General features: G+C 43.0%; 1 protein-coding gene across 2 annotated transcripts in view; it reads right to left on the minus strand.

Annotated features, from left to right (window-relative positions):
- The window catches only part of EXOC6B (exocyst complex component 6B), a gene marked incomplete at its 3' end in the record, with an annotated part of 312,754 nt that overhangs the window by 140,941 nt on the left and 158,940 nt on the right, over positions 1-12,873 (minus strand). For both annotated transcript variants that reach the window (XM_082482217.1, XM_082482216.1), the window contains exon 8: positions 9,185-9,253. In XM_082482217.1, the coding sequence (XP_082338343.1) occupies positions 9,185-9,253 (69 nt within the window). The remainder of the gene's footprint in view (positions 1-9,184; positions 9,254-12,873) is intronic.

A 12,873-nucleotide genomic window follows, 5' to 3' on the forward strand; every position in this document is an offset into this window, starting at 1 on the left:
ACAGCAATTATAACCCCCTGAATCGGAGCTTTTCCATCACCCTTCAGAAAACATGATCCAAGCTGCCCGTTGATCTCCGAGCTAAAGCAACTTTTTTGTGTTGGGATGGCGGTCTGCGTGCTTCTCATCATCCCACTGAGAGACCACGGCTGCCCTGCAGCAAGCAGCTCCCGCGCCACACTCCTGGAATGCGAAGGCAGCATTTGTTCATTGTACAACTGCCTTGTTTCCACATTTTCCTGAACAAAGGACTGAAATAGGGGGTATATGCGTCATAAGCCCGTCCTGAACATTGCTCACCCTTTCCTGCACAAATATTTGTAAACAGATTGAGAATTAATGTCCAGCCAACCTAAGACCCTTCATAAAAAAAGGGGTTTATTGAAAACAGGATGGCAATCATTTCCCAGATACACTGCATATAGGCCTTTAAGATGAGAAACAACATACATAGCAGGAAAACAGCAACTGCAGCTGTGCACCAAGCCATTTTCTGAGATGCATAAAACATGGTGACTTATTATTTTACAGCCCCCTCCTCCCCCACAAACACACTCTTCTCTTTAAAAAAATAAAATAAAATAAAATATGAAGTTTCTGGTCAGCACATGATAATTCCCCTGGGGTTAATTTATGCATAAAGTACACAGCTTCACTAACACGAATAGCTCGGCAGCCCTCATGCAGAAGGATCTTCCTAATGCCTCTTTTCCCAGCAGTCTTAGACAGTCTACATCTTACACATACTCTGCTGAGATCCAGGTTGAAGCCCAGGGTGACTAAAATACTTAACAGCACAAGGTAAGATGGGGCCAGTATATCTCACAACATTGCTTTCCACGTACACCTTATTACTTTTGCTTTTCAGTGATTTCCACGCACAGTCTAGAGGCAATGCCACAAAGAGCAGCCCACAGGCAAGAATCTTCACTTCTAAGAGGGGTTCCTGGGACTCTGCTCTCCCTCCAATTTTGGGGCTACTCAAGAAAAACTGGATCTGATTCACCAGGGTCAGATTTGGGTCTAGTGTTATGTTGCAGTATCTTTCACGTGTCACTATGAACTGGTACTGAGGGTGCCATTTATTTATTTTTAGGAGCAAAAGTAAGTCCTAAATATTGCATATCAGCATCATCCCAGTGGAACAGTGTCACTTGTGATCCAGCTGCAATAAAAACGCACTTTAAAAGTGTGATGCAAAAGTACTGGCGTACTAAGCAAGGCCAGGAGTGGCCACCAAGGCAATTGAGGGAGCTGGATCACACGACACATGAGGAAAAGTGAGGAAGGAGAGGGATGAGGAAGCGAATCTAATACCAGATTACAGAGTAGATGGAGCCAGGCTCCCCTTGGAAATGCACAGAAAAAGGAGAGACAAGAGAAAAAATACAAAAAGATAAATTCAAACTAATTTAACAGCAAAAATAAAAATACAGTAAGGGTAGGCAAACACTGGAACAGGGACCCAGAGAGGCTGGCCAGTCTCCACCCCTGGAGATCCTCAAAACTCAACTGGATCTGTCTCTGAGATCCCTGATATAACTTCAAATTTAGCCCCTAGTGGAGGGTTGGTCCAAAGTCTTCCATGTGCCTCTTCCAGTCTAAACTATTATGAGTCTATAACCAAAGGATGAGAAAAAGATGTAATGGGAATGCTTGTTAGAGATTTTCCCTTTCTTTTAAACTGCATTTTACCTTAGAAAACTCAATGCTCTTCAGGGAAATTCTTTGCAAATTAGTGCACTTCTGTCCCTATCACTTGTTATTTTTGACATACCACCGTTTCTGGACACCTCCACAATGCTCTCTGGGATAGCTGAGTCATTTTCCAAACATTCCTGGGACCCTTCTGAGCCTCAATGCCCAGAAATGGAGCAAGTCGTAGGAAGAGCCTTCCCACACTTACACAATACAAATAGTGATGTTGGTCTTTAGGGTCCTCCAACTGGCCTGTATTCTGAACCACTCAGGGTGAACATCTTGTATTCAAACCAGTCCTGATCTTAGAGCTCCCTAGAATCAAAGACCCCATAGTAGTTAAAATACCATAAAAAAAGAAATGCTTCCAACGAGTAGAAAAGGGTAAATGTTGCAATAAAAGCTGAAAAGATGATTTGAGGAACCACAGCATATCCAGCCTTGCTTCAGTCCCTGGGGAATTCATGAGCTGAGTCTCCTGGGACACATTTTCAGGAATATGGAGAAGAAGGGTACTGGGGACAACCAGCATGAATTTAACAGGCAGAAGTTATGCCGACTATCTGGTTGCCTTCTACGATAGCATGACAGGATTTACAGATGAGGGGAAAGCAGCAGGTGTCATTGACTTTAGCAAGGCGTTTGACTTGCTATTCCACAATATTCCTGTATCCAAGTTTGGGTGTCACAGTCTGGATGAGTGATCAGCTGGACGGGTAAATAATTGGTTGGGTGGTCATGTTCAGAGGGTCATAATTAATGAGTTGTGCCCAACATGGGAGCTGGTAACAAGTAAAGAACCACAACGGGGTCTGTCCTGGAACTTGTCCTGCTTAGCATCTTTATCAGTGACTTGGAAGAGGCAACAGAGCACACTCATGCGCTTTGCAGATGACACCAAACTAAGGAAAAGTCAATACACGGGAGAGCAGGGCCACCACCCTAAGGGTCTTGACATGCTGGAGGAATGGGGCTGACAGGAACCTGATGAAAATAAGTAAGGAGAAATGCCAAGTCGTGCACCTGGGAAGGAAGAACCTCTTGCAGCAACACAGACTGGGGACTGACTGCCTGGGGAGCAGCTCTGTGGATAAGGACCAAGAGCCTTGGCAGACAGCATGCTGAACATGGGCCAGCTGTCTGCCCTGGGAGCAGAGGCGGCCAACAGCCTCCTGGGCTGTATTAACAGGAACAAAGCCAGTAGATTGAGGGAAGCGATTATCCCCCTCTACACAGCACTCGTTAAGACTATATCTATACCCTGCATCCAGTTTTGGGCCTCCCAAATACAGGAAAGACACCGATAAACCGGAGCGAGTTCACTGGAGGCCACCAAGATAGTTGGGGCTGGAGCACCTACTTGCCCCACAGGGGGAGTTTAATAGAGCTTATTCAGTCTGGAGGAGTGACTGCTTTGGGGGAGACCTAACAGCCACCTTCAATACCTACAAGGAGGTCATGGAGCAGAGTGAGTTGCCCTGAGAGGTTTTGCAGTCTTGGTCCTTGGAGGTTTTTAAGATCAGACCGGATAAAGCCCCAAGTACCCTGGTCTGATCTCTGAGCTGCCTCCACTTTGGGCAGGAAGTTAGACCAGAGACCTCCTGAAGTCCCATCCATCCTGAATGATTCGAAGAAATACCGAATATATTTTCAATAGTCAGGACTAATAGAGTCAGTCTTTTATTCTAGCCACTAAGAGTGGAACGGGATTGAGTGAATAAGGATGAAATCAGCATTAAATGTAAAATATCGGTACCTTTTCAGTGAGTAAGTGCCATTGCAGAGTTTTGCAAAGCCCTGGGAAAGCACGGCTGCTGTTCTTAACCTCAGATGACAAGAAGTCTGCATCCGGGCTGTTGTAGTAAACCACCCTTTTTTTTTCTCCCTCCTAACATGTCTGTTTTCCAAGCTGAATATTTTAAGAATCAAGGCTGCCTGTGATCATATCTAGCCAGCTTAGAATGAACACTGATTTCTTTGCTGCTTCTTTGATCGAAGCCAAGTGGTTTTCTCATGGGTAATAAGGTCACAGGGTTAAAAGAGCAATATGACAATTACAAAAGTTAAATCTATTGCCACTACAGACAGACATACTACCCAGGGTCCATTAGCACGTAGTACAGAATGGTTATCACAGGTCACTGACACCAGTTCACTCTAATGGCTTTTCCTGTGTCCTTATCAATCCAGTGCACAAAGTGTCTCACCCTCAGCCTTTCCCTATGATCTCAGTGCTGTGTTTATAGCTATCTAACTCCACCAGGCACCAGTGGGTCAGCCAAGTCAGCAGACAGTGAGATATGCCAGGACACAACGATGGGACAATCTGCAAAGTGTCTGAGATGAACAAGGAGTTAGTTACCAGAGACTTTGAGAAGGAAATTTTTTCCACTGCCCCCCCACCCCTTCCAAAAAAAAAAAAAAAAAGTTTTAAAGTTCCCAAGGACACCAAGGGAAAACTTTACAACCCTGATCTCAAAAATAGAAGTAAACCACAGACTTTCCATGGTACAGTTTGTGTTTCAGTATCAACTAAAAAGAAACAACTAGTGTTACAAAGAGGAAAAAAAAAAGAGACGTTTTCTTATGAAAGAGAGGGTTGGGTAGCTCTTATTATTTGAATTGTGGTTCCTATAAGAGGCTTTCTCATCCCTTGAAAGAAAAACTTAAATTGTTTTGCCCCGTTACAAAAGAACAAACATTTTGGTGGGGATGCTAGAGCCTCCCCAGAGAGGTGGGGAGGGGGCAGGAACGACCAGCTGCGTCACAGCCACCATGGGCAAACAGATGAGCAACCAGCCTGCCAATTTAATAGCCCACAGAGGCAGAAAAAGGAGGATTAACGGAGGCAGCACAATTGTTAGCACACTTCTGTGAGAAATCAAAAAAAAAAAAAAAATTATTTAAGTGGAGGGCTGGGAGGAGACCAATGATCCGCCACCAGATTTGCAGCATCTCCCACTTCAAATGAAATCTGCTCGGCTTGGAGATACAAAGTGGTATTTCCCATCCTCAGCCAAACAGTTCACCTTGAGTCCCTGAGCCGATGAATCCCTGCATAGCCTCTGCAATCAAAACATAGCAATTTTAGCGATAAGCAAAAGTAAACCCATGTTTCTGCTTCCAAGGCCATGCTGGCTCTGCGCAGCTGAGAGATATAAAACATTATATCCTCCACTAAAACAGGCAAGCAAAAATGTACCAAGTGGATACAGTCTATGCACAATGTGCACATTTTAATATTGGAATTTAAAGACATTTCTACATTGATTTATTTTAAGAAAGTGTGTGTGTGGGGGGGGGGGTGTTACTATTTGTTTTACTTTTTTTTTTTAACCTTCCCTAATGTATTTTGTGCATCAAAGCAGTTTTAGGGTTAGAGAGGCTTGGGGTAGAAGCAATACAGCAGATAAAAATGTCAGTGGCGAGATATGACAAATTTATAGTAAATACCTGTCAACTGCTATTTATCTAAATTATCCAGCTCTGGGATTCTCCAGAAATACTTCATCAGCTAGGAGGCAGCTACAGTTTTAGACCTGTATTTACATCAGAATCTGCTCTCTTTTTCTTTTTTTTTTTTTTTTTGGACACTTGTTCTTTACCCTAAAATGACCCCTTTGTAGCTCGGATCAAAGAGCTGGGAGTGTCAATACCAGTGTCTTCACGAACATGTTAAGAACCTCAAAGTAATTGGTAACCAATTAGCATAAAGCTAAAAAAACCCACCTAGCTAAGGCAAACCCTAAATGAGTACTAACAGGCAACAGCACTGGCTGAAGCAGGAGCTTAAGCGACTTAAATCATCATCAGCTGCCTTTGAGACAACTTCTTGGGAGCACCCTCTGTGCAAAGCACTCTGGCTTTTTTGGCTTTTTTTTTTTTTTTTAATTCCTTTCTGCTCTTCGTTCACTCTTTGCTTTCTGCCTTCCTACAGCTTACAGGAAACATGAAACAAAAACTGCTTTTCATTTCATGTTATGTAAAGCAAAGCAATTCCATGTCTTGGCCTTGAAATACAAGGCACCCAACAGCTGTTCAGATGCTCCAGCAGATAAACCATCTGGCCCAAACCTCACCTTTCCTAATTTATTTTGGATATCGATCAAAGCAACTTGAGCATTACATAGACTTTGGTCAAAGACAACATAAAAGATAAAAACGTCAATGGCAAAATCACTTCACTGAAATATTCTTGTTTCTTCTTTATATAATAATATTACCATTTTCAACAAACTTCTCTATTAACTCAAGGAAAAGATATACCTGATACCAACAGCCTAGCAGTCTAACCGCACTGCAGATGAATGTCCTTAAATAGCACATCGCTGCTGAACAGAAACTAAGTGGGGTTTAGTGTTTAAGATCAGCCAAAACTAGACACGGACTTTGGCCAACTGACCAAGATGACCAGGACTGACCCCAAGACTTACGTGTCCTGGCTCTGCTGCCAGCACCTCCCCTTAACCCTTTTATATGATGCTCCTGGCATCTGAAGAATCACCATATCCATGGTTCCGGCTAGTCTTTCTTTTAATTTTCCTAGGAAAACGACAGCATACATTTGTTTAATATTACCAGGATTCCCACCAATACACCAAGATTGTTCAGTGGTTACTGATTTGCAGGTTTGAAACCAAACCTATCATCTGAAAAGCTTTTTTTTTCATGCAATTCACAGTATATTCGCTGCATGCAAGAAACTACAGGCAGGGTAAGGACTTGCTGCTTTAGGCACCGTTTAGGGACATAAACCCAAATCATGAAATCAAAGGGTTAGCTGAGCAAAGAATGGCTATCCATGTGTACAACGCCATGTATAATACACAAATATGCTCTTGTGATGTTTTGTTCGATATCTGCAGATATTCAAAGCCTCCCCTACGCCCAGTTCTTCCTCAAGACACCCTCGGCCAGCCCGTTTCTCACAAGAAAAGGAATCTCCGATGAATAGTCCCATAAAGCATCCCACCAGAGCCTGTCCTCCCCGGAGCTGCCACCACGCCAAGGTCCAAGTCTCAATTAACCTCCGCCTGACCTTCCTTCACTTTCTTTCCCCCTCCTCTGCCCTTCCTGAGAAAGTTCAGCATTTCCTGGAAAAGTCTCCTTGCCTGTTTGATATTGTACTTCGCCTTGGTTGCTGAAGGAAGGATTTACAGGTGCCTGGCCCCCTCTGTAAGACCATGACCGAAGGCTGACCTCCCGTTACAATATGTGAACTTCTGCCCTGCTGATAAGGCTGGCAGATATGAGTAGGATTTTTCAAATAATCCTTTGGGAATTTATAAGCAGCACAGCCATAAAACCGAGGTGACTGGAAGGTCGATTTCACTAAAAATAATAAATATCTCAATGTTTATTCAACGTGGGCCTTTTTAACTGCAGGCCAAGCATTTAGATAACGCTATTGTAAATGACAAATATTAGGATTTTTTGGTAACTATTACATTATGATCCTTCCGTCTGACACTGATGTGGCCATTTCCCTCGATGCTTGCTGGATCTCTGACATTGTTCAACCCAAGTTGGGCCTAGAAAGCTAGGGCAGGATTCAATCACAGGTCAGGAAAAGGGCAGTTTTCTTTTCAGGAGCCTTTCCTACCGTTGGTTACCTTTTTTCTCTTGTTCCTGTCTCACCAACACACTTTCTTTAGAGCTCTGATGTATCTTTTTTCTCATTACTAGGGCTTTTGGCTGAAACAGAGAAGGACTAGGGGGAGAAGGACTGAATGATCTCAGCTCAGGATGGGGACAGAGGACGCTAACCCACCGGCATGAAACTCCTGCACCAGGTCTAACTTCACCATCACCAAGTCCACTGCACTATTCCCACCTCCAGCAGAAGACAACCCCATCTAGGTCCACCACGGGGCGCTGGCCGTGAAACCTGTCTTCTAGGAGCAGCAATTCCCTAACATGCTTTGAATGACCAATTGCTATTTCAGACTAAAAAGTAAACCAGCAAGACAACAAACAAAGCCCCAACGTAGAAATGAGACCATTTCAAATGTGCGAAACTGTTATATCCACCAACAAAAGCTCTTCATCCTTTTCATAACAGCTTTATGTATAAATACACAATTAAATAAATACCCTTGCATTAAACAAATGTACGTAAGCTACACAAATAGGATTCCTAATCCTGTTTTCATTATACATATTCTTCACTGAAGTTTCTCCAAATAAAATGACACTTTGAAATCCACAAAGCATTTCAGACCAGTTGTAATCTTCAATTAGCACACTCCCTGAACCGGGCTCCCAGCACCGGGTTTGAGGAGGAGGTTTTTGTCCAAGATAAACAGAGTAACACATTTTGGGTAGGTTAACTTTTTCATTCCAATAAAATATCATGGCAATGTAGCCAAATTACATAATTATTAACAGATGAGGGCACAAAGAGATTTTATATAAAATGTTTTTTATGACAATTCTTTGCCTTTCACAAATTCATTTGTACGTATTGCTGGAGAAATTTGCTTTAGAAGTGCCTTAAAAACAATTCTCTCACAAGCCTGGCTCTGCCATGGAAAGGGAGGAAAGCTGCAAACAGAGTGCTCCTTTCATCTGCTGCCTGGGCTTCAGATTGCTCAACCGCAGGAGAAGAGCCCTCTGAAAGCTCTGTCTCTCCAAAGGACGTTAATGAATGGATGCAAGCAACACAGGTTCTTTGGGTCTGCAGATTCAAGGCTTGTACACTGTTGGAGGCATCTTAGAAATTAAAAGTTGAAGGGTAAGCTACAAAGGGCACCTTATCTCCCCTTGTTATAAATAAATAAGAAAATCAATACCTTACGTACTCATAAAGCCTAGGAGAAAACGTAGCTTATCCAGCAGCCTACATCTGCAGAGATGGGAGCTCTCTTGAAAAGTACTCAAGAACATGACATGGTTCAGAGTAACACTTTTTAGCCAATAACCAAACACCAACACAGAACAGTTTCAGTTTGGCCATATTTTTCAGTGCACACAAAGTGTAACCATTGGGAAATTGGGAGTGATACAGTCAAACAGTGGATTTGGTGGGACGGCAGCAAACCTACTCCTGTCAAACAACGTTTGAAGAGCGGCAAAGTTCTCCTAAGTGCAGCAAACAATACATTTAAAACCAATTTCTCTGTCCCCACCTGCAACTCTTCCATTTGCACTGAATAATGAAGCTACTGTGGTTGAAGAGGAATTCTTGGAGAAAAACTGTATCACCAAGAAACACCTATATTATAAATCCAGGGTCTGCAATAGTTGGAAAAAATATCCCTCTATATTTCTGCGGCCTGCACGAAGTAACTGTGTGGCTTTTACTCAAATACATCCATCACTAGCCTACTTTCTATTTCAGGTAACGCACTTCCTAGCTAGGCGAACATTAATGTTTTGCAACCACCTCTTTCCAGCAGTATCAGCAGAAGGAGCAGCACCCCATTGTCTTCTTTAAACCACAGATCAGTGTCAGCACCAGTCTCATAGGCAGCACAGAGTTACTTACCAGGACAGAGTATATGTGTAGGCATCGGTACACCGGTGAGAAGTCCACCAGGTCCTGGGCCCCAGGCACCTAAAAGACAGAAGGAGGTCAATGTGAAAACATATGCAGAAGACATACAGGTACGTGCAACTCTAAAATATCACATATAGGTAAGTGTAACTCCAATGCATGTGGGTTCAACAGAGCGACACCAAGACTTCAGGTATGTAACAATTAGACTGATTATTGGCATCTACCTATATCTGACTATATTTACATTTTTTAAAGATTCTCAAAGTAGGAAAATTTCATTTAATATTGCTTTCACTCCATTTACACTCTGTCCTGGTTTGAGGTAAAACAGAACCAATTTTGTTCAGTAACTTCGCTTCTTAGCTGGGCCTCTCAATTACTGAAATTAACAGCATATTGTACAGACAGTGTTCACTCTCTCAGAGTGATAAGACCAATTGTTTATAGCTGTTGCCCAGGCATGGTATGCAGAGAGGCTCTTGCTTATACTTATTGCTATAACACCCAAGGGCAACCAGCTTTGTTACTTGCCCCGTTGGAGGGTCGGAAGCAGAAAAGCATAGTGGGGTCCCACCTGCGGAAAGGAGCGGACAGGACAGGTGACCCAAAACTGACCAACAGGGTATTCCATCCCATCTGCCTCATGCTCAGTATGAAAACTGAGGATCAAAGGGTCAGCTCTCTTCCTTCCTTCAATGGTCAACGTGTGAGGAAGACTCTTTGTCTGCCTGTGATCCCAATCCTGAATGCAGATCCGGAATCCAGTTCCCGTCCGTCACTGTGTCCAGCCTGGGACTGCCCCAGTGCCAGCCGGTGTCATGATTGTCATCTCAGGAGCTTGATATGGTTTTGTATATATATTTCATTATTTCTTTTTATTTTATTCTTAATATTTCATTAAAGTAGTTTAGTTCCTTCTAAACTCATAAGTCTTTTTTTCCTCCTCTGCCTCTCTTTTTGAAGGCGGGTAGAGGGGAGTATCTGTCGGTCCCACCTGGGGTCCCTCAGGTCCCCAGTAGCCGATTTGGCCTAAACCACAACACACACCCCTAGGAAATCACATTGCAGCATTTGGCCCTCTGTTAGGCAGCCTCACAGAGAGTTAATTTAACTGTAGGCTTAAATACTAGTTCAAGCCTCCTGGCACAAGCTGTTCTGGTACTTATGCAATGGGCAGGACGGGACGGGATGGGGGGCAGGGGAGGATGGGGACAGGATGGGACAGACCCCAACTTATTCTCTAGATTTCTAGTTCAACTTCTTTAAAAGCACAATTATTTTTTTTTTTTCCTTAAAAAACACACGCCACACAGACTCCACTACCTTTCAACAACACAGTGAGTCTTGCACAGGGACAAGGAAGCACATTTTTGAAGGGTGGGACAGAGGGAGGGAGGGTGAGAAGAAAGATCAGAGAAGAAATTTGCATACAAGAAGCTTGTGTCCTTGGATATGTTCTAGCCAACACAGTATTAAGCTTGTTGGCCAAGGCATAAAGCTAAGGCAACCCTCCTTCTCCCCCAAAATTCAGACAGGAGGGGAGTGTTCTGTTGACATGTGGTGGAAACAAGGGGAGAAAGATGAAAGGGACCAATGGACAGGCCTGGAAAATGTGTTTATTTTATATATTTTTAATTATACTAAAAAGTAGGTAGGATGAAGAAGAGAAGTTTCTAGCTGGATGAGGGTATGCAAGCATAAACCAAAGCTGCCCAAAGCACCTAAGGCGAGCAGTCGTCCTCATCTAAAGCAATGGCTTCAAGCAGGGGAGTGCAGAAGTTATGGGCTGGAAAGGAAAAATAGGGGATTTTGTTAAATAGCCTCCTGTGTAATGTGGAACTAGCGATGTTAAAGAATCTCATTCATATTAAGAAACTCAGTACTCAACACTACATAGATTCTTGCTAAGAGCTGAAACAATGAAAGAATCTATGGAGACGAATAGAGCAGCAACACATGGTGTAGGAACATTCCATCCTGCATCACCAGCATTGCTCCAAGACCTCCCAAAACTTGACAGTCTCAACCTGGTGGTGCAGGGAGGGGAAGCAGCCAGCTCAGCAGGATCAAGGCAATAGAGAGTTTTGTACCGGAGTACGGCACGAGCCTGCTCATCCACCTCACTAGGCTTTCCCTCCCCTACCTTGCACCCAGCACTCCATCATGCCATTAAGCAGCTCTTACAGATGCGCAAGGTTGACTCACCGGGAAGAAGGAAGGTATCCAAGTGAGTGGCATTGCCTGTATGACCCTTTCTACGTTGAACCTGGCTGTTCAACGTGCCTCAGCTGAACCGAGGGCAAGCAGCTGTGAAGCACAGCTCGCCAGTCTCACTAACATCTCTTACCTTTTATGAGACTATATTTGACAACTGCGAACACTAGGCAGCGCTTTTATTGTGTTAATGCCAATTTTATCATGTCTTCCTGGTCATTTATTTTCCATTTGCAGTCTCCTGGGCCGTCTAATGCTCCCTAAATAGCTCCCAAATCCAGATTTCAGCCAGTTTGTGGATATAGATTTTGCCTTGCTGTATTCCTCCAGCATAGAGCATAACTGGTCTCCAGTTGGTAAAACAGTAAAACACTTCTGGCTCAGAAATCCCCGATTGCAAAACTGCTGGAGATCACTAAAGCAGACGGGGATATATCGGTACTCGCTTGACCCAGCCATCCTCTGACGACCACCATCAGTGTGGGGAAGCTAGACTGGATGGACCCAAGTCCACCCTGTATTTTTCTAAGGGAGGAGAAATCTGTCATCCCTTCACAACACCATCAAAGCAGGCAATGTTTTCCTATGAATTTGAATTCAGGATCAAACGGGTTTGCTCGTCTTGGATATGGGACACTAGCTGAACATGGTCCATAGAGAAATATTTCTGATAAAGATTTGTGAAATCAGGATATTGCCAAAAACAGAGTTTACTCCCCCAGAGAAATTCTTTCAAAGCAGACTGCAACGTTTTCACAGTCTCTGATCTTCTGCAAAAACTTTTAAGCCCACACACACACTCACAAAAAAATATATTGGACTGTTCTGCAGAATTAACATCTCTGAGACATTAATAGCTTTAAAATTGCTCATCTAGGTAGAACACTATCAGACATGGAAGCGCAAGTCCTGGACCACAAGAAAGCTTCTGCAAACAGCAAGACATGCACCCAAAACCTGTGCTAGGATTTTATGCAGGGTATAAACCTACAATATATTTTAAAGAAAAGAACAGACCACCTCTTGCACATCTGGCCATATAACCCTATTGTTTGAAATCTTTCCAGACTAACCAATATATGCCTTTGAATATACAGAATATATGAAATTATCTGTGGCTAGTTTAACACGTTGCACAATTGAAACATATCTAATATTTACTTATGTAGATATTTATCTAATATTTAGACATATCTAAAAATTCAGGCTTAGCATATCCCCTTTAGCAATGACTTGATTTTCTTAGCCAAAGCTGCGCTACTAGTGTTCAAAAAAATAAATAAATCTTTGATTTTTAAAACTCGATGACGAAATGAGAACTAGAGCCTCCTCAACAACAGGACTGATTACTCCCCTGACGTCTCCCCTTCAGCCTAATCTTTTTTTGCTTTTGATTTGCAGAACAAAGAATTTATTCATCTTGTCCAAAATTTTCCCAGTCCATGGAAGATCAGTTTCACAAA

Source organism: Vanellus vanellus (genome assembly GCF_965231255.1).
Source record: "Vanellus vanellus genome assembly, chromosome: 4".
NCBI classification, from domain to species: Eukaryota; Metazoa; Chordata; class Aves; order Charadriiformes; family Charadriidae; genus Vanellus; species Vanellus vanellus.